General features: G+C 38.8%; 1 protein-coding gene across 1 annotated transcript in view; it reads left to right on the plus strand.

The window, feature by feature from the left end:
- The window catches only part of Cpq (carboxypeptidase Q), a 324,103-nt gene extending 300,700 nt beyond the window's left edge, over positions 1-23,403 (plus strand). The window contains exon 7 of the mRNA XM_051159454.1: positions 23,097-23,403. Coding sequence (XP_051015411.1) covers positions 23,097-23,272 — 176 coding nt within the window. The 3' untranslated portion in view covers positions 23,273-23,403. The remainder of the gene's footprint in view (positions 1-23,096) is intronic.
- Positions 23,404-23,700: the final 297 nt, after the last annotated feature.

Here is a 23,700-nt window from a genome sequence, read left to right on the forward strand (position 1 = left end):
GAAAAAGAACTTATCTGGTGGCCTATAATCTAGGCTCAGATTAACATACTGAAAGCTATGACCTTACACTACAGTTGTCCAAATTACTGAAACTCAAGTCTGTCCTAAGATCCAGGCCCACTACATCTGGGGGACACTTAGTGATGTGTTAACTAGCCCCAGAAAGGACACCAAAATACCCACCATGAAAGTGATGATGTGTACACAATAAATCTTCCTGGGGTTTCTACCCAGCTTCTTCTACTAGAGCTTTCAAATGAGATCTTCCTGTTCAGAATGGGTACAGCTGCTGAAGTTTCACGTTACTCCCAAACCAGGCACCACACTTGGGTAACTGTATTGGTAGTGATTAGAACTGTCCTTTAAAGAAGCCTGGCATTTGGTGGCAGACAACCCTTCTGCCTGTGAGTGAACTTGGAGTAATAGGTGATGAACAAAGTGAGAAAACGTTCCAAAGTTGCGGTCACATGTTGGTGATCAGTAAGTACTGGTTTCCATTCTAGAGTATGCTAGGACTTTGTCCCACAAGGCACTGCAGTTTGTGGGGAGGGACTGGTGTTTTCCCTCAAGTTAGGCCTGTACTGCACAGCACTGGCAAGCTTGGGATTAAATGATACGACACAGCTCTGCTGTTGACACAGAGAAGGTGGTCAATGTGCTGCTTTTCTCTGCATCACGGTTTTGTCTACTTGCTAGTAATTTTATTCCAGTAGATCTCTACATAAACTGAAAATGTCAAATGCTTAGTCATCCCTCACCCTAATATATTAGTTTTTCTGTGTCTACAATGATGATGTCACTGCCAGTTGTCAGCACTGAAATGAACCATTCCCTCAGACTTCATCAAATTCTGCACAGGCATTTTCTCCTCTCTGCTTGAACATTTTGCAGTCCCCTTCAAAACAGTGTCCTCATATTGTTTCTTTGCTTTGACCTGCCTCTTCTCCTCCCTCTCAGCTTCCTAAACCCCATCATGTTTCCCTGTATTGTTTGCTTAACACGCAGCTCAATGAGTATAGAATTTCCACTCTGAAATACACAGAGCACAAGACAGAAGCTGAAGTACTTCCTGGACAGTGCCTATGTGCATCCTTGTCTGCAGCACCTTCTTCTGTTCTGTTCTGCTTCACAATTGAAATATGCTGAACCAAAGAGGGGGAAAGGCAGCATGGAAGAAGAGGCACTCTGCCTCCTTGTTTCTGGAAGGGCTTGTTAACATCCTGCCCATAGGAAAGGCAGCTCGAAAGCTGCTCTGTGTTCCTCTTCTGTTTGCAGAACCCACAGCCCTGACTACTCACTGCATGGCAAAGCTAACTACCAAGGTAGTTTTTGGTACCAGCACTACCCAACTGTTGCGTTTTGTAATCAAAAGCAAGTGCGAGTCTGACTGCTGAAAATGCAGAGAATATTTGGAAGGCTTATCAAACCTGAACAGTTTTCTTCTAGCTCGTGGGCTCACGCTCCCCCAATTTTGTGTTAGCAGAATGTTTGGGGATCTATAGAATACTCTGAGAGCCTTAACCAATGCATATGCAGGAGTGATTCAGTAAGAATAGCTTCAGCTAGCTCAGGTACTCAAAGATCTACAGCTCAACTCCATGGCAATTTCATTAAGCTCCTGTAATATGTTAACATTGTTCTCCAAAGAATAGAGTGCTACCAGATTTAGCCTTCCTTTGGCATTCAGTCGAAGATAAACAGATTTTCTTCATGCATGATCAGGCTGTGTTATTGGTGAAGACAGTGTTGCAGGAGATATGTAATCCTACTCACACCTGCCTCCTAGTCTCACTGGCACTGAGCTATCCACCGGCTTTCTGTCTGCCATCTCAGTGGGCGTTACTTAATCTGTTTTTACTTCTTTGCCATAGAGTTTCTACCTTAAAAATCTGGTTTACACAAAATAAAATACCATAGTTACAATTGGCTTTTTATATTCTTGAAGGAAATCCAAATGCAAAACAAAGCACAACCTTGCGGATCCCACGTCTGGAGAGTAGGGACTACTTCAGACATGCCCTCTGGCCACCGAACTTAGATCACTTCCCCCTAGCAAGACGGCAATGACAGGCTACAGAGGAAGAGGTTACAGCTAATACAAATGATAGGCTGAAGTCAGATATTAGGGGAAGAGAGCTCCCCTGTCTGAGTACTAAGGGAGGGAGGGAAAGGGGGATCGGGAGGGAATGAAGGAGGGGGCTACAATCAGGATGTGAAGAATTTAAACTGCAGAACAAGCAGGTAACTTATATTGCTAATCCCACCATATGGGACTAGCTCTGAGACTGGCTGAAACATAAACGTCTAGGCATAGACAATGATTCTTGTTGACTAAAGAACTCCTATGAATTACTATTAGATGCCATTCTTCATATAGCATGAATGAAGATTTACAGATCTCTTCTTTTCCTGCTCATACAAAGAGCAGAAACCCAGCCTTAGTTGGTCCATGCATCATGCACACCTTCTATACACTTATAATTTTAGGACTGTGTAATGCTTATGAAAAATTACATGCTTTCAGAACAAAAGAACCAGACACTGACACTGGATCAGACCTGACAGGATGCATTCTTTGCAGCACACTGGACATTGACATCCTATTTGGAGAAAGTAGTTGAAAAGAAAAAGGGGTATATAGAAATATACAGGAAAGATAGAACAAAAAGTAGATTAGTGAATCTACTCCTCAACTCAATGCCTCAATTGTCACTCACAAGATAGTTTTAATTCTCTGATAAAGAATTTTGTATATAGGTGCAAAATAAGTTCTAGACACAGTGGTATAGAATCCAAATGATATTTCAAATAACTGGGTCTGATTTTCTAGGCATAGTTTGGGCATCTCAAGGAAGATAGAAATCACTCCCGTATTTTCCCCAGCCCCTTCACCATTCCCCTAGTGCCCATTCCAGATGAGAATCACCTCCAATGAGGCATAGTTATCAGGTATAGTCAATTCATTCAGCAAATATTTACTGCCTAGTTAATATGAACAAATAGTCTTGGTTGCTTAGGACTCTTTGACATTAGTACTCAGTATGCTATGTTCCAAGAAACTCCTTGAATGCAGGCAAAGCAATCCCTTTGGTGGCCCTATCACCCACCCTATTCTGAAAGAGATAGAAAATATCCAGGAAATCATGGTTCCAAGCCATTAACCTTAAAAACTACTTAGCACCAAGTAGTCCTTCTCATTGATTTATCTGGATACTTTTTGGTACACTGAGAATTGTCTACTCACACCTGTGTTATTTCTTTTTTAATATTTTATTAATTTATTCATTTTACAACTCAATTGTTATCCCATCACTTGTATCCTCCCATTCCTCCCTCCCTCCTGCTTTCACCCTATTCCCCTCCCCTAGGTCTGTGACCGAGGGGGACCTCCTCCCCCCACTATATGGTCATAAGCTATCAAGTCTCATCTTGCTAGCCTGCTTATTCTTTCTTTGAGTGCCACCAGGCCTCCCCACCCAGAGGAGGTGGTCAAATATGGGGCACCAAAGTTCATGTCCTGTGTTATTTCTTAAAAAATAAAAATAAAAAAAGTAAAACCTCTAACAACGTGTAATGAGTCAGAAGACTCACGTGAATCCACCAGATGGTGGTTGCATCTCTCACTTAGCCTCTCACAGCTCAGTGCATAGACAAGTCATCAGCCTCTGCACTGCTAGGATATCTAGTGTGAAACTGAAGTAAAGCTAAGAATTTCCCATGAAAAGAACTACCAGAGAAGAAACAGAAGTCACAAGACATGTGCTATTTTTCATGCTTCATTACCACCTGGTCTTGGACCAGTGAGCTTGCCTCTCAGTTTCTTCATACAGAAAATTAAAAGTCACTAACAGCACACTTAGGAGGATTCTCTGGACTATTGGAAATGTGAACAATGTTACATTATGCTATCATTTGATTGTTTTTACAGCTCAAAGGAGGCACATTTATCAAGGGTTATGAATTAGCACAAGGGTTATAAACCATGGTCTGTGAGCTAAACGTTTGGTTTTTTTATTATATGTAAAATGATGAATAACATATATAATGTATATACATAATTTTATTAAAATTATATCTATCCATTTATATGTATACATATCAATCATATGTATCCATGTGTATACATGTGATTGTTTTTATGCTATAATAACACACTGAGTAATTGCTTACAACAGAGAATGTATAGCACACTTAACATATTTAGTTTCTGCCCTTAGCAATGTGTACTTCCAATGACCCTGATCTAACAGAATGTTTTCAAAGTCCAAAGTCCAAGATTCTCTTAGGATCTATATCTGTATCTCTATGTAATCTCAAGGAAATAGTCCCCTCCCAGAATTGAAAATAGAGCCTCTTCTTCCCTTACCCAAAAGTTGTGATGATGGATAAGAAGCAAAGGCATTGGTCTTGTTCTGGAGCAAAGATTGCTTAAATTCAAAGTATCATTCATTCGGTTGATGCTGTTAGATGACTCGGCATGGCGAGTGATGTGTTATTCTCTGGTCTAATCCTCTCCTGAACATCAATAGGGGATCATTTAGATTGCTGACAGCATATAGACCTCTGCGCTGTGGTGCTACACCAAGACTATATAGGAATCTGGTTGAATCGGAGTATCCAGTCAGGAGTTTGACTTTTAATTGCTTCTTCATCCCTTGATCCTCTGAAGACTGGCATTAAACATTTACAAAACTTGAACATCAGATACTGCCAATATCTTTGCTGAGATAATCCGGCAGCTGGCAATCTTCACCCAGAACCAAGACAGAGGAGCCCCCTGGGCACATGAGGCAAGACTGCTCTCAAAACAGAACAACAGTGGCGGGGGAAACATGGGTGGTTTGCAGAGCAAATACCAGAGATATTTCTTTATGTTAAAACTTGAATGCATATTTGATTCTTAACTGCGTGACTCATGCAGGCTGATTAAGAACACACAAGCATAGCAAAAAAAAAACAAAAAACAAAAACAAAAACAAAACAAACAAACAAACAAACCACAAAAACAAAACAAAACAACAGCAAAAACCCTTTGTATGCCATGTATAAATATGCCACCTCCTTCTCCCAAGAACCTCTTCAAAACTCCAGGAAAGATGCTAAGATGCTCCTAAGAGCAGTTCTTGTGTGGTTGACAATAGTTGCACAAGGCACCCTAGTTTGAACATTGAACATTTATCAACTCATAGGTGCTGAGTTACCAACTTCAGATTTATGGCATAGGCAAATTAGTGAGTAACCATTTGCTCTACAAAAAAAAAAAAAAATGATCTTCTGATTTACAAATAGGTTTATTCCCACGTTCCTTCAGTGATCTGCTGCAATTAGTGCAGTGCTCCTTGGTAGAAGCTCTCTCTACACCTATGCTTTTTCAGTATGAAACTGGATGGTAAGATAAAAAAAAAAAAAGGTGTACTTAATAAACCTCTTAAATATTAATAGGCAGTTTTTGATGAAGGCCTTTTCTTCTCAGCCTAGGAGATAAATATTACTTTGTGTTTATGATTACCCCAGAGAGATGAAGTACAGAATTCTTTAACAAGCTTATGTAAAATATTATGTTGTAAATATCTGTGCTTTTATTGACTAAGTATTGATACTTAGCAAAAATAAAACCAAAATATTAACCAACTGAATTTTCAAAGAAGTAACAAGAACATTAAAAGTCACTATCACAGTGAGTATACCATGTTTCAAACAACATTCTAACTCATTAGCCACTGAAAATCAAACCAAAAATTTAAGTGTAATTATTACATTACAGATAGTGAGACCAAGGCTCAGAGATGTGGGCTATCATTCCTCACGAGCTGTTACACATTATGAAATTCAGAATCAGAAAGCCTGCACATATAATTTGTGCAACTAACAATATAGTAGCATGCTAGCAAAGCAATTGTCAGATGCTAACATGTAGGAAAGAGCAATGGTCAGCAGATATAGTCTAGGTTTAAGAACCTAGTAAAACTGACCCCCTTTGGTCCATAAAAGGTGGAAACTCTAGTCAACACTAAACAGAAGTACGTCCATGGTTTTCCATGGCTGGAACAGGGAAGATTTGGAGGAACCTTTTGATTCCTTTTGGGGAGCAGCTCACCTTAGTTCTTATACAACCTTTGTTGGTCGAATTCCAGCTTCCCTATTAGAGCTTTCTTAGATCTATCACAATCTTTTATTTTAACATTTTTCCATGGTCCATTTTTAATGCAGCAGATGCTCAATAAATGCTTTCCCGGAAGGGAATTTACCTGTACTACTAAAGCAAGGGATGCGTTTCTGGTCAATGGAGGTATTCAAGAGGAGCAGTATTGAGGGGATCTCTCCAGGTGTCAAGGCAAGCAGTCCTCCAGAAAGAGAAGAGAATAAAAGCTAGGTTCAGATTGCCTTCATTAACTTGTATCAAAACTTCTAGAGAGTTTGATGCCAGGCAGTTTAATGTCAGCATGTTTAAACATAACAATTTGGGGGAAAGTTTCCAGGCAACAATCATCACAATTCCAGGTTTCTAGGCAACAATAATTCCAATTCCAGCTGCACAATAAATCTTAAGGTACAAGTGCATAGAAACTTGTTTTCAAAGTGCGTGTGGCCTTGAGGGTGGACTCTATAACTAAAAGGCCTAGAGGATCTAGTGTGATCTCTGACTGAGATACCACAGAGGTCAGCGCACCATAAAGTACATATGACATTTCACCTAACAGTGGTTTCTATTAACTGGATCTAAAGATAATGATCTGTGGATGTAGAGTCTAGGACAAACATTCTGGGGGATGTGGATGATGTTTGACTCTATAGCAAAAGGTAAGTGAGGTCTGCCTCTACAGACAGCAAAGTGTCACCAGGTCATTATCCAATCCCAGATTTCTGGGCAACAAAACAAGTTACTTTTCCATTCAGGCAAGGCCCCTGCATATTTAACATTCTGTAATGCTCTGTGGGCACAAGGACCTTTGTGCCCCAGTACAGGGTCAACATCCATATATTAGGGTCTTTATTAATCTAATAACAGAAGCATTATTTCTTATTTAATTTTAATAAAGCCATTTCAATCTTAATCATTGAACCAGACAAGTAGTTTGTGTGGAAAGAAAACATTTAAATGTCTGAGTCATTTCTTCATGAAAGGAAATCCTCAAAATTAGAAGGATAGCAACCATCCTGACAACCCACTGGCCACAGGTAGAGCCAACCAATAGTCTATATCAAATGCCTGTTGCAAACAAGGGAAGTGTTCTAATCTAATTTCTCTTATTATAATATACATAAGCATCATATGTTTTTACATATGATGTATATATACATATATATCCTGACAAACTCAGGATGGGGAAGAGTTCATTTCAGCTTATTCCCAGGTTATGTTCCATCACTGCAATATATATATATATAAATCTCACCACAGAAACCGTTAATCAGATGTACTTTGAACTTAATTTGGATGGCTAAGGATAGCCATTGTTTCTTAATTAGAAAGATTATCCTAAAAATTAATTAATGAGAGTCAGGCTTAAGTAGCATTGGGAATTTAGCTACATTTAAATGCTAAATTTGTATTTCATATCCGCAGCCTCTCTAAAAGTGTCTTGGCTAGAAGTGTCTTAGCTAGAGCAAGGGTTTTTCATGACCACTGTTATTTAATGGACATTCTGAGAATCAATATTTTGCTTTAAGTGAAATGCGTTTGCATTAAATGCATATTCATTTCCCAGTTTTTTCTTGTATCTTTGTTTTTCTTTGTTTTGGAAGTCAGAAAGCTTTTCGTGTTGAACCCATTTACGCCCTTGCTGCACAGTGGTTTTTAGAGCGCTTTAGAAGATTTGCTGTAAAGATATTGCATTCCTTTATCACAAAGCCAGTTAAAGGGGCTGACAAATGTCCAAGGAAACAGCAGGCTATTTGAATAAGTAAAAGGAAAGTGTCATAGAAAGACTGTGCTAGCAGTCACCGAGCTTTTCACCATTGTATATGTCCCTTTTCTACCTGTAAGAATTTTTGTTTGAAGTAAAGATTGTTGACTATATTCCTAACCTTGTGATTCTTTCTTCAAAAACTGATTTGGGGGAAACCTCACTAAAATTTCATATTAGCTAAGTGATTTGTTATCTTTCTGTAACCAACTGTCCTACGTGAAAGCATAGACAGGAACATTCACTTTGGATAAGTCTACCAGTGCCAGTGCACAGAAGCAAAACTGGGACATAAGAAGGAGCTAGAGGCTCCCAATCAGCTCAATTTTTCTCACCATCAGAGCTTCCTCTAAATCTATCCTCATTCTCCTGCGTATGACACATATTTTCCTTAGTGACTACATTTTTATTTTATTGTAATGTGCCTTTTAGAATGGAATTAGAGGGCTGAGGAGATGGATCCATGGGTAAATCACTTATGCAAGCATGAAGACCTAAGTTGAAATGTGGAAACCCCATATAAAGGCTGGGTGTGATAACACACATTGGTAATCCCAATGTTCCCTCAGCAAGAGGAAAGTCAGAGACAGAAGAACCCTGTGGAGCTCAAGTGTTACATTTTCTGTTATTTGCAGCAGAAAACAATAACAAAATGAAATTCAAGACCAATACCTACACGCACATGTCATATGCACACAGACACAAACACATACACACATACAAACATGTATAATGTTGTACTATAGCGGGACTTTCTTTGTACTGCCAGTGGATGGAATAAACACATACATCTTATTATTTATGAAAGCTTAGGCTTGTTGCCAACTAGCTCATAGAACTTAATTAACCACATCTACACTAGTCCACGTTTGCCATGACGCCTATTACCTCTCCTCAGTCCCAAAATATCTGAGTCTCTGCATGTCTGGAAGGAGTATGATGAATCTCTTATACCTTATATTTTCCAAGCTTCCTATCCCTGCCCAGAAGTCCCACCTTGCCTCTCTTGCCTCAGCTATTGAACATTAGATATTTATAATGCTATCAGAGGGTGATGAAGAGGTGATGCTTCATAAAAATAACAATACTATTTGTATACAGGAGGGTTACTGACTCTTTTGAGTTTATTTTTTGTCCACTTTGCTGAAGGTGTTTACCAGCTCTAGGAGTTCTCTGGTGGAATTTTTGGGTTTACTTATATACACTATCATATCATCTGAGAATAGGGACAATGTGACTTCCTCCTTTCTCATGTGGGTCCCCTTGATCTACTTTTGTTGTCTTATTGCTCTAGCTAAAACTTCAAGTACTATATTGAAGAGCTATAGAGTGGTCAGCCTTGTTTAGTCCCTGATTTCAGTGAAATTGCTTTGAGCTTATCTCCATTTAATTTGGTGTTGGCTATTGAAGTGTTGTTTATAGCCTTTATTATGTTTAGGTATGTGCCTTAAATCCCTGATCTCTCCAATACTTTAAACATGAACGGGTATTGGATTTTGTCAAATGCAATGGACAGTGCATTCTCCACAGTTGTGTGAAGAGCAAGGACTGACTCTGACATGAACTCTGGTGCCCCATATTTGACCACTTCCCCATGGTGGGGAGGCCTGGTGACATACAGAGGAAGGGTAAACAGGCTACCAGGATAAGACTTAATAAGCTGTGATCATATGGTGGGGGCAGAGGTCCCCTTCTGTCACAGGCTTAGGGAAGGAGAATAGGGTGAAAGAGGGAGGGAGGGGGAATGGGAAGATACAAATGAGAGGATAACAACCAGGATGTAATCTGAATAAATTATTTAAATTTAAAAAACAGGAAAAATTATCCTAATGAAATAAAAAGAAAATAACAATACCAAAGTCTGGCCTGTATTCAACTCTCTACTAATACAGAAATCAACATTTGAATATTACAATGGCAATATTTACACAGTGAACAAAGAGATTATCCCAACATTGTACTGTATTTATCTCCTGTCTTTCATGTTACAGCTTCTTGTGAACTTGACCCCTTGGAATGCCATAACTGTAGAAAGTTCATGTTGGTTTAGACTCTTTGTCCTTCCAGCCCCTGATTCAGTTGTCCCAGAGGCATTTTGTGGGGAGCTACAGAACTAAATTGAAATCATCCCTAAAACTATTAGATTTACATGCTTCAAAATAATTGCATTTCTCTTTGTAATTCAATATAACTTAATTATTGTGACATTCTATTGAGGCCTACTAAAAGAACTACAGTATGCTTCTTGCAACAGTAGTGGAGATTCATAAGACTATGTAATTGGAAGGGTTTGCCAACTTTGACCCTACTTCTAAATGCTACCAATCCTGCAACACTCAGAAAAATGGCCATCTTTCTTTTCTTTCTCACACCCACTCAGCTCCTCATTTATAGTAAGACATCCCTTTTATCCAGAGGCCAAGGAAACAACATAAGGAATGCCTGAGACCATCTTAGGATGCATAATGAGTTCCAGCCCAGCTTGGATTACAGATGAGACTCAGTCTCAAAACAAGCAAAAACCATACTCCCTTTAATTCTATGGCAACACACCTTTTAAAATCACGCATGGAGCTTTATTAGGGGTTCTTAAATAGGAAAAAAGTCCCTTTCTCTTTTTTTATAGCCACATTTCCTCCTTGTGGATATTATTAAAATGTCAGTAAAGATATCAGGGTCTCTTTCCCCTATAGAGTAAATATTTAAGTGCTTAGGAATAGATGCTGAGTTTTCTACACTTTGTCAGCTTGGCCATGTGAAGGGAGGAGCACTGATCAGGAGTTTTTATTCTCTGTTATGACTGGTCTAATGTACTCTCAACCACCCAGCCTCCAGAACTATAATCAGACCTCTAACAACAACTGACAAAAGTAGGACTCCAGCCCAAGCCTGTCCGTAGCACCACCACCAAACCCTGATGATTTGCCTACCTTGCAGTGGGGAATAAGACTTTCCACTTGACTAATTTCTATGATCCTGGTTGCCAGCAAAACAGGAAGTGGTTATACAGAGATGGAGAAATAAAAGGTAGTTCACACGTTGCATTGGCTGAAACCTGCAATCTAGTACCTGCCTTCCAGTATACAATATCTTTATTTGTAACCAGAAATCAAAAATCTATCCATCTGAACATAATTCCTGAAACCAACAATAGCTGTAAAGCTTTCATTGTAAAGAACACCCTGGAAACAGTGACTAGAGTTTTCTGAGGTCCAAATGTCCATATTCACTGAGTATTCTTTCTTGTAATGTGCTCTATCAAGGGAAGTGGAGGGCAGCCTAAGAAATAAACAAAATGAAAAAAAAAATCTTTTAATCATGTTTTCGTAGCAAGTATCAGTTTCCAGGCGTGTGGAGAACAGCAGGTCAGCATTTACACCCTAGTCACATCTGCTCAGATGGTAAAGAGCTGACATTAGACCCTGAAGAAAAGTGCCCAATAAATGTGTATGATCCAAGCAGGAAACAATAAATTAGGACTGATAGATAATCATAAGTAAAATCACCCCATCCAAAGAAAGGACAATATTACTTTATGTTAGAAAACAAGAGTGACAAAGTCAAAGAGATGATTGTTTATTTATAGCTACATTAGCCAAGACACACAGACCTATAAAACTATGAAGTCAAAGACCATGAGCCTAGTCATATACATGGTGGGAGGTTGCTTGAGGGAGAAAGAATGGGTGTTCAGAAGTGGATAGGTGCTGAGAAAGTGTCAACTTTTATATGTTCAGAGATGAGACACGTGCATACACATAAATGCACATATATGTGCACATGCATGGGCATTAATTCATTTTCCAAATTCTTTTGGCCCATAGAACACCAAGTACTGTGTACACACTGCAGAGGGTATGGAGGAGGGGTTGGTGCAAAAGGGTGATAAATGGAACAATGACTCTGTTGGACAGTAAGGTGACTATTAGTTTTCATTACATAGATCTTGGAAGCCAGAGAAAGGATATTGGATGGTTCATCATGAAGAAATGAAAAATGACTGAGAATGTACATATGCTTAAATTAACCTGATTAAAAAATTATATGCAGATATATTGTTGAAACATCTCCCAATAATGACACAAGGACTTTTTTTTTTTTATATTTATTACAAAAGCTTGGCCTTAGCTTAGGCTTGTTCCCCAACTAGCTCTTAACTTAAATTAACCCTTTTATATTAATCTACATTCTGCCACATGGTTCATTAACTTTCCTCAGGACCAGCATCCGTGTCTTCATCTGTGTCTGGATGGCAAATTTTCCCACCTCCAAATCATTCCTAGAGCTCCTATCTCTCCCAGAAGTCCTGTCTATCCTCCTGTCTCAGCTCTTTATTAAACCAATCAGGAGGGAAGGGACGTGTATGTTTCCAAAATATGATACAGGTGCTGAGCAAGTAGAGAAATAAAACCAAGGTCTAGAGAGAACTCAACTATCTGAAGGTACAGAATTAACAACTGAATATGCAAAGACAACATTCACACAGAGTATAAAAAAGTCACCCCAACACTTTCTTGCTTGCATGATCAGGTGTTTCAGGGTGGTAGGGCCACAACGGTCATCCATTTTCTGATAAATGGTCCCCAGTTGTCTGAGCCTGCTGAGTGAACGTAATTTTCCTTTATGATCGCGTATACTCCCAACTCAAATTTCCATCCCCTTATCACAAGGTCAAAATTAGCATTTGAATGGGGTTGGGGGACCAGGGCAGCAAGTGGAATGTGTTACACCAGTCAAATTCCCAGAGAGGAAAAAGCTAATTTCCTGAGACAGGGGCAGTGAGATCGGGTAAGGATTATAAATCAGAGAAACCTAACTTGGAATCTTTATCAGTTAGTACTCTGTGATTTTACACAAGTCTGATGATATTGACCATCTGCTGATCCTATGTAATGATCCATTGCTCATGGTGTCACTGAGAGAATTAAATGAAATATTTCCAAAGAGCTCCAGGTACAGAAGTAGCCCTGGGCATGTGTTGATGATAATCCTTGTTGCTTACACATATGATGTCTACATAACCATCATCATGTGGTCCTGGTTTGTCTTACCAGTATTTTTAGTATTCGTCCTATTGCTGCCAACCAGTTCTTTACCTTTATGGGAGATGGTTCAGCAGCCCACAGTTTAGCTGCGCTCTAATCTGGGGGTCACCAGCCCACAGTTTAGCTGTGCTCTAACCTGAGGTCGGTGCTGACCTCAAGTATGTGCTCAGAATAGTCCCACATTTTCCAAAAGATGGGCATTTCACAGGTTCTGTGGCACACCTGGAAACGTTTAGTATAAGCTTGGAGATTCTTGGGTAGGTGGAAAATTTATAAACTAAAACTGGATGTTTGGATTGAAGGTCTTTTTCTTTCCTACTCTAGACTGTATTTTGCTTTTTTTTTTTTCTTTTTTCTTTCCCTGTGAGCTGTTTTCCCTTCTGAGAAGCTATGGGCTAGGAAGCTATTAATTAACTACTCCTGATTCTAATTTTCAGTAAGATTTAATAGGGATTAAACTGCTTCCTTGAAAAGAGAGATTAAATGCCTGCAAATTCTATGAATTGACTTGCTAATTGTTTTCATAATTTTTTTTCACATAATGATGTGGCTGAAAAAATAATAATTTTAATTAAATTTTAAATGTATTTTTAGCACTTTATGGATCCTAAAGAGACTGTTTCCTTGTAGGGAATATATTAAGAATACAACATTCTTCTCTAACCCCATAATTATTATGATCAGGGGAAAGCCTGTAATGCATTCCATTGCAATTACATTGTGTGCCCCAGACTGTTTGAGATCTGTTTACGAAAGAGAAGTAGATTTTCCACAGCTGCTTGCCTGTGTGTGCAGCCTTCACACAGCACCACAGCAGACACATATTTGATAAAATAAGAGACCTGAATTTGAATTTCAGAGCTTAAATGTTTTTCCAAAAGTTCTCATAACATAAATTGCTTAATTGTTTTCATGAAAACCTATTGGCTACATATGTGTGAGAGATGACACACAAACAGGTGCTACGTGAATCTCTGTGGTTTTGCCCACCTAGATCTTTAGTAAATAGCAAGTAACATTCTGCACACAGACTATAGGCATTTCCTCTCTGTCGCTATGGAGATTGCAATACACTGTGAACCGTATACAGTAGAGTGGGTATCGTCTATGATAGTGACAGATGAGTCTAAGCTCATGGCTAGAAAGTACTTTTTTGTGAGATGAGTATTTACAAGAAAGGCTCAGAGGTATGGAAACATGGAAAGGGGAAGGAGGAAGAGAAAAACGTCACCCAAATCTGGGTCAAGGCAATGTCACATAGAACAGATTTCATGGTCCAACTATGCCATCATTATGAATAATCATCAGAACTTTGACTGATTAAATTAGGATTTTAAATCCTCCAAGTGGCATTTAATTGATCCTGATGCTGTGGGCACACTGGAGCGTCTGTGGGTATATAACAGACATAATAAAGATTTAATTGAGTGCCTACTAATCCCCAGCAGTATCTTGAAGGCCGGCTATCATTACCGTAATTTTATGATTGCAGAAACTAACGTGGGATGACCTTTTGGGAGACTTTCAAAGTCACCCAGTTATTAAGCAGAAGAGTGTGAGTTTGAGCCCAGGCCTATTTTCTATTCTCTCAGCTGTATCTCTCTTCTTGTTGGCTGACATGCTTATGTCCCAGATCTCCCGTGAAAATACTTTACAACAGGGAAAGTTCTCAGAATGCCGTAGTTTGTTTCCAGGGGTGAATACTTCTCCTTAGAGCAAACACCTTCCAGTGGCTCCATTTCTAAAGAGCATTTGATGATTCCCTGTTCAGAACTCATACACCTGTCGAAAGGTACCATGCAATTATCCCTAGGGATATCCATCATTTACCCACCTTTCTCTGAAATTGAAATGCAGGAGCTGGTCCTTTAGATCAGTGGCTGTCACTGATAAAGTGCCTGCTTGGAATTACAGAGACAAAGCTCCAGGGCTGCCAAAGGGCTTTCTAGCAGCTCCTGTGGATATCAGCATCCCTGGTGGGGATAGGCAAGTTTCTGGGTTGTTTTTATTCTGTATAATGTCCATGGGAACTTAGATGATGTAGGAGGAAATGCCTTCCTTAAGTCACAGGCTTGAAAGGAAGGTAGCCAAACATCACCCATCTGGCAGTCAGATTCCTTCAGACAGAGACACAAGGGAATATTGGAAGCCTGAAAAAGACATCACAATTTTGAGTGTTCTTAAGAAGCCTGTATGGACTCAAACTAGCCCCTAGTGATCACACTCTGCTGGACTTGAATGCCTCCCACTATGTCCCAATCTATCTGTTATCCACTCCATTTTATGAACTTGATTTTTGTCTCTCTCTGTGTGTGTGTGTGTGTGTGTGTGTGTGTGTGTGTGTGTGTGTGTGTGTGTGTGAGTGACTTTGGTGTTCACTTGCAGATCTCTGGACTCTATGAAGTGTATGCTTCCCACCAAATAATTCTAAAATGTCACTTTATGAAGATACTTACAGCTACTGCCAGAGAAAACATGCAGATTTGACTTTCCTGGGTATGTCCTGGGCTTTGGTGTAAGGAAACTCCTGTTTTTAATTCACTCTGCCCTTTCTCCAGGGAAGGTTGGTTATTTTTATTAGCATTCTTCCCTGAGAATTGCAGAGGCTGAAAGGTTGCCATCTTGTTTTAGCCTTTCCCCCAGACTGTACTCCAGCTGTCTCCTCCCCTTTTTATCTCAGGAGTCACCCACCTGTTTCTGGTCTCCCTGAGATGAAGCCACAGTTGCCCTACTCTCCCAGCCATGAGCTGCCTAAGGCTCTACATTTATCAACTATACCAGCCCATTTTCAGACTCGCCGTTTTCAGTTTCCCATTTCATCTGTCAATATTAACCCAGTTTATCTCATGTCACTCAAATTAAGATGTTCACAAAGTCTATGCACCTGGGATACCACTGCTCTCTATTGACATCATAAGGACTTCTGCCAGATATCCTTTTTCATCACTTCATGTTTCTCCTTATCTTTCTCTAACCTGCAATGAGTCTCAGGAATTAACAGTTATGGGTTATGCTAATAAATCTTGTTGCCTTCTGATTTCTTGTTAAATTTGGCTCAGCGGGACCCAGAAGAGTTTGGGGAAACATCAGCAAGAAATGAAGCCTAGGATTCTGAACAGCACAACCCCCCTCTCTCTCTTTCCTAGCACTCACTTTTAATTCCTTCCTATCCCATCCCTCCATCCCTCCTCTGGTAAGCCTAAGTCCAGCAATGGCTCTTCACTATGGCTAGTTCTGAATTGTTTTATCCTTTATTGAGTTTATTAACCCCAATAATTCTGTATAAGTAATCTCTTCCATAAATTCTTCAAGCTTCCTTGTTGTAAGTCCCATATCTTTTTTACAAGGACTGATATATCACCCTCTAGGCCCAATTTTCCCTGAATCATTCAATATATCTTGTATTTGGTGCTATGTCATAGACATTGATGGCACAGTGAGTATCAAAATAAAGGATACTACTCTGGGAGCTTACACTATGTCATGGAAAATGTGCAAAGACAGTTATAACAAAGGATGGTAGTGATGATGTTAATGACAGTGAGGAGAGAACACAGCATAAGGACCCTGCTGATCAGTGACATTTTAGCTGTTGTTATAACTCACAAGCACATCTTCCCCATCTGAAGAATAAGGTCCTGGGTGGTATAAATGAAGTTCCTTCTATCGCTCTGACAGTCTTTGACCTTAGCCTACTGCCTAGAATGTCATGTGGCTTCAATAAACAGTTCCCCAGTTGGATTGGCTTGACCCTTCAGAGCATTTGTGGACCTCAGCTCCAGCCTGCCCACTATAAGTTTTGTTATTAGGCTGTAGGATGGTGAGGCCTAGCCCTTTCCTGAACTCCTTGGTAACAGATAACATGCTTTACTGGTTTAGAAAGAAAATCTCTGCACAGAAAAGAAAAGTCACTTCAGAATGAGTAAAGAGGTTGATGGCTGTTGTCAGTTAACACACACAGCGTTTGATCCTGGTCAGCAAGCATCAGAGCCATTCTTTATTGCAGTGTGAATGAGCTTGCTTTTGTGATTTTCTTTCCTTACTAGCCTGCCCTGGGTTTAGTAGAACCATAGCTCAGTGTGACCTGGGAAACCTCACTTACACTCGGAGTGAGTGGTTTAGGAAAACAGTTAGAATATATATTTTACTGAAATTTTAAAACTCAGACAGTCAAGGAGAAAATCAGTCCTGGGCAAAGGTCTCAGGAACAGTTGTAACACTCAACTTATGGGCAGGAAGCAGAAGGGCATGTTCAGTGTGCTTATGCTGAGTTCATAATCATTCATTTCATCCACATAATTAAGTATTGGTTAAAACAATCACTGGAGACAGTGTAAGGAAATGCATAGCACTAAGAAATACAAACAGAATCAACAATGGTTAGACAGGGCCAGCCTTTATTTGCAAACACTTAGAGCATGGATGTTTCACAGGCATGAGGCATTTAGCCTCCAGGGTGCTCATGTACCGTAAGGCACTAATTTTATAGTCATTAAAACAAATACGTGACCAATACTTTCTAAAGACTCATGACTGGACAGAAATAAAGCTTCAAACCAGTGGAATGGGTGAGGCAGTAGAGAATAGAATTAGAGGCAGGAAGAAAATCAACTCTGAAGGGGACTAGAGAAAGGGAGAAAGAAATCTAAAAAACACAAAAAGATGAATAGCTAAAATTCAGGTGGTATAAGTAAATTTAATGTAAAAACAACCAAAGTCTTCATTAATAGATTAAAATCTCCTTCAAATATGCAAATGTTCCCAGGCTAGACTTTGAAAACACTAAAAAGTGTAAGGACAAGGGAAGCAAGATGATGGGGAAAGGCAGGCAGTGTAATGTTCTTCACAAAGAAGCAGCTGGACCATCTCACAGTGTTGGAGAAACTGAATTAAACACAGGACAAACACAAAGTTTAAAGATGTCAGTGACCATGAAAGACAGTGAATCATTACTTAACATTTTTATCATAAAGAAAATATCAGGACAGAAAGTGTTGCTACACAGAAAGAGGACAACCACAAATCAATAAAAGTCCAAACTACCAGGAAGATAGAGTTCTAAGTTCATGTAATCCTCAGAGCCTAACTCTGAGGATATATACTTGAAATATATGGAAAGACATTTCTGGAGCTATAGAATAGCTATAGAATAGAAACATTAAAAATCACAGATGGAGACAGGGCATGGTGTCACACATCTTTAATCCCAGAACACAGGAGGCAGAGTCAGGCGGATCACTGTGAGTTTGAGGCCAGCCTGGTCCACAAAGCAAGTCCAGGACAGCCAAGGCTGCACAGAGAAACTTTGTCTCGAAAAAACAAACAAAAAAGACAAAAAACCAAAATCATAGATGGACATTTTTCTATGCTTCCCCAAACTTAGAAATCAAATGTATAACAAGGCAATAAAAAGCTAACAGTTTGAAGAACACAAGAAATATATCAGATCTGGTGTCATGCCCAGCATACTGAACACATGTTCTTTAGGAGCAGTGCACATTTATGAAAGTAACCATGTTAGTAGACCATGGATCAAATCACCACAAAATTCAAAGAAGTTGTGCCATGTAGTCCACATTATTATAATAGCTATAAAGAAATTAATAGTAAAAAATAAATAAAAATAAATTTAAAAAAAGAAATTAATAGTAAAAACTATATAAGGAAATTCCATATTTTTAACTTAAAATTATTCATTATACAACACAAATTGATGACAAGTTCAACCAAGAATTTAATAAGCATTTAAAACTGAGTAGCCATGAACATTCTACTCAGAGCTGATGAGAAAGCTAAGATTGTACTGAGTATGACAGAGACAAACATTTGAAAAGCAACAAACCAAGCATTTAACTCAAGTAAGAAATAAACCAAAGAAAGAAGAGAAATGATAAATATAAGAGAAAAATTCAGTGAAAGAAAAACTACTAGATAATAGAAAGTATCCCTAAAGCTTCAACTTGTCTTTCTTTTTCTTTGAAAGATGAACAAAAATGAAAATTGCTGGCAAGACAAGAAGCATTTATAAGCTATATCAGACACAAAGAAAGAGATCATTATAGAATGGATGCCTTTATCAAAAAGTAGGTATTAATGACAACTTCTCACTGATTGTTTTTTAAGATTGGTCAAAACCTACACATTCCTAGAAAATGAATCTCCAAAGATTATTTTAAAAAACACAATAACCATGGAAGTAATTGAATCATTACTTAATATTTTTATCATAAAGAAAATATCAGACTTAGGCAGTTTTATAAAAAGTCCTACCAGGAGAGACTTCATATCTATTGTGCAAGCTACTCCAGAATATAGACAAAAAAGAAACTACATATTTTTACTCAGATGCATTTTTCTATTTAAGATGAATAGCCTCAAACAGAAAAAAACAACTTTTGACCTCAAACATTCCATAACACCAAAAGGTAGATCACATTAAGAAGAGAAAAGTATCAAAACATGAGAAATACTGTATTATGAATTCATTTTAATTTAGGTGTACATGTGTGTTGCATGCATGTATATCTTTATGCCATGTGTATTCCTGGTGCCTGCAGAGACCAGAATTGTACACTGGGGTTCCTGGTGAGGACATAAACAGTTGTGAGCCACCATGAGCTGGGAATCTAACTTAGATCCTCTAGAAAAGCAGCCAGTTCACTTAACTGCTGAGCAATATCTTCAGCTCCTGTACTATAAAATTTTAAAGATGTTATACAAGACTCAAATGGAAACAAACCATCATACCATTTTCATGGGCACATACATACATACATACATACATACATACACACACACACACACACACACACACACACACACACACACACGTTCAAACCAAAAAAAATTTTGGCATAGCTTCCTCAAATTAATATGCAGATTTATATAATTCTGGAAAAATGCAAAAATACTTTTTCTAGACTATTAAAGTAATTCTGAAGTTTATCTGAACGACCTGGTGGTTAAAAATAATCAAAACTCAACCTCCTTAGTCATCAGGGAAATGCAAATCAAAACAACTCTGAGATTCCATCTTACACCCATCAGAATGGCTAAGATAAAAAATTCAAGCGACACCACATGCTGGCGAGGATGTGGGGAGAGAGGAACACGCCTTCATTGCTGGTGGGAATGCAAACTAGTATAGCCACTTTGGAAATCTATCTGGTGCTATCTTAGAAAACTGGTAATAAGGCTTCCTCAAGACCCAGCTATTCCACTCCTTGGAATATACCCAGAATATGCTCCAGCACACAACAAGAAAATTTGCTCAACCTTATTCATAATAGCCAGAACATGGAAACAGCCTAAGTGTCCCTCAGTAGAAGAATGGATAAAGAAACTGTGGTACATATACACTATGGAATACTACTCAGCTATTAAAAACAAGGAATTCCTGAAGTTTGTGGACAAATGGATTGAGCTAGAAATGATCATAATGCGTGAGTTAACCCAGAAGCAGAAAGACTCAAATGGTATATACTCACTTATATCTGCATACTAGCCCATAGGTCACGTCCCACGAAAGCCTTCACTTACCAGGAAACTGGGACAGAGGGGAGGACAGCCTATTGGGACTCTAGATGAGAGAAGCATGGGAGAATAGCAAAGTAGAAGGATCCAGAGGGTCCTAGAAACCTACAAGTAGAACATTATGATAGGCAGATTTGGGCCCAGGGGTCCTGCTCAAATTAAGGCACCAGCCAAGGACAATACAGGTGGTAAACTTTAAACCCCTACCCAGATCTAGCCAATGGTCAGAACATTCTCCACAGTTGAGTGGAGAGTGGGGTATGACTTTCACACGTACTCTGGTGCCTCATATTTGACTATGTTCCCTGGAGGGGGAGACCTGGTGGCACTCAGAGGAAGGACAGCAGGTTACCAAGAAGAGACTTGATACCCTATGAGCATATACAGAGGAGGAAATCCCCCTCAGGAACAGTCATAGGGGAGGGGAATAAGGAGAAAATGGGAGGGAGGGAAGAATGGGAGGATACAAGGGATGGGATAACCATTGAGATGTAACAAGAATAAATTAATAAAAAAATTTTAAAAAAAGAATAATCAAAACACTTCTTGGAAGAGAAGAAAGGGAAGAAAGGGGAAGAGAGTGGAGGAGAGAAGGGAGGAAGGAGAGTGAGCAAAGGGGAGGAGGGGAGAAAGAGAGAGAAGGAGAGAGAAGCAGTCCTGGCAGATGTCAAGGATTACACATTTAGAACTAGACCAATGACTTGTTGAAATGAACACTTGCAAGTGAAGATGTGTGGGCAAAGAAATAAGCTGTGAGACACACAATGACACACTGAAGCTTCCATGATGAGATGTTTTCTATGCTTTGCGGTGTGTATGTGTGTGTGTGTGTGTGTGTGTGTGTGTGTGTGTGTGTGTGTTGGGGGAGAATTTGCAAGGGTGAATAGTGGATAAGATAGCATGGGAGATGAGTGGCGGCACAGGGATGCATGGTGTGAAACTCACAAAAGAATCAATAAAAAGGATTTTTTAAGCAATAGCATAGAGACACAGTGGTGTCAACAGGGAGGTCAACAAAGAGATCACAAAGTCAGACAGATTTAACTCCAAGCAACACTTCACATACAAGAATATTTGATATATGAAAACTCTGATGCTGCAGATTAATGGGGAAGAGCACATATGAATTTTTCTGGACAACTGAAAAATAAAAATAGAAACCTACCTCACATACTGCAGAAGAATCAATTCTATTTCTAGATGTGTGGAAACACTGACAATGAAAATAAAAGCTTTAAATTTTGAGAATAGAACACAGGAGGATATTTTTACAGCATTAAGGGAGGTCACCTTGAATGGGAGTTCATCCTGAATGAAACAAGCATAGCACCAATCACAGGTGAGAAGTTTCACAAATTCACAAAATCCACAAATCAAAAGTAATAACATAGACTCAGAAAAGAAAGGTGAGCCACAAACTTGTAAGTTACATATGTGAACAATGCCAACAGAAGATTAGTATCAAAAACTTACCTTCTGCCACACATCAACATGAAATAAAAATTACCAAAAATGTATATGGAAACACATATTTATTCTCATTAGTAACTTGAAAAATTGAAAAGGACATGATGTTTGACATTCACCAGAGTAGCAAAAATGTTTCAGAAATACCAGATGTTGGAGAACATATGAATCAAAAGGAAGGCTCATATGCTGACTATGGCCATGTAATCTAAAAGGAAAGCATTTCAGGGTTGAATAATAAAATTAACCACATGTGCTCTGGAGCACAGCCATTCTTCTCCAACCTTTCAGAATGATGATAGTAACATGTGCTTGTAGAAACCTGGAAAAATTTAAATTCCCATTGCCATAAAAACGGATAAATTAATACAATGAGATAGGATACAATAAATTTACAATGATTATATAACAGCAATGCATGTTAACAGTTAAATCTTACATACATTTGAGTGAAAAGAACAAGATATAGAATATTTTAGAATCTGCAGTTCTGGCCATATTGAGTGAGGGTGGTGTGTGTGTGTGTGTGTGTGTGTGTGTGTGTGTGTGTGTGTGTGTGTGTGTGTCTGTTGCTATAAAACTGTACTGAAAAAGAAGTGATCACATGATCTTGAGAAAAAGAAATGATCTTGAGTTGAATGACATGTCCTCCTCATAGCACCAGCTTAGTTGTGCACATGACATCTCTCTGCAGTCTTCTCCATGCATTCCACAGTAAAACCATCTGCCTGACCGCCAGATGGTCCAGAGTTGCATTCCTCCTCCATAAGACAGTCCAAGTAGGTGTCAAAGGATGAATTGGACAAGCCATTGCTTCCAGCTCTGATTTGAGGCTGAAACTTGGGGTTTTTTGTTTTTGTTGTTGTTGTTGTTCCTTGCAGCTCTAATTTCTTATCTATTCTTAGTGTAGTGTTAGTCTCCTTTCCCAAGTCTTTTGTCAGCCTAAAACATAAATCTTACTGGTCAGGGTAATATGATGTAGGTATTTCTTCCTTCAGACAGACCTTGGGGAACAATTACTTTGCCACTTCAGTTAGTAGAGGAGGTGGGCTAAAGGAGTGTGGGAGAGTACCAGTGGTTTCTGAGCAGCTATTCAGTGATGCTTGTCAAAACACTAACTCAGAATTCTCCTTCCTCTCCACAGGAGCGAGTCTTTGTGACGATGACTTGTACAGATACTTCTTCTTCCATCATTCCTATGGAGACACCATGACTGCCATTGATCCAAAGCAGATGAATGTTGCTGCTGCTGTTTGGGCTGTTGTCTCCTATGTTGTGGCAGACATAGAAGAAATGCTGCCCAGGTCCGAAGGAGAATAAGAAGGAAGGTCCTGTTCACTCTAGCTTGGAATTTTGGCTCTGAAATTTCAAGACAAAACAGTGTTATCCACTTAATCTAGAGGGCACAGTATTCTTTATACCCTCTGTTTATGGTCTTTTCTTGATACTTTCTTACCTATTTCTAGAATAAGGAATTATCCACACTACTCCACAGAATCAGTACCACCTCAAAAATATTATTTTCAGTTTAAAAATAAACAATAAATCTGTGCAAAGCATTTGTTTTTTATATTCATTTATAAACTTTATATTTAAAAAATGAGACCAATTTTGCGGTTTACATTACAAAAATTAGAAATTTATATAATTTTAATATGTTGATTGGCTACATGAAGAGATTTAACTATCTAGTTTATGTATTTCATATTATGTATTTTATAGGATTTTCAATTTGTTAAGATATATGT

Source organism: Acomys russatus, chromosome 17, assembly GCF_903995435.1.
Source record: "Acomys russatus chromosome 17, mAcoRus1.1, whole genome shotgun sequence".
In the NCBI taxonomy this organism is placed as follows: domain Eukaryota; kingdom Metazoa; phylum Chordata; class Mammalia; order Rodentia; family Muridae; genus Acomys; species Acomys russatus.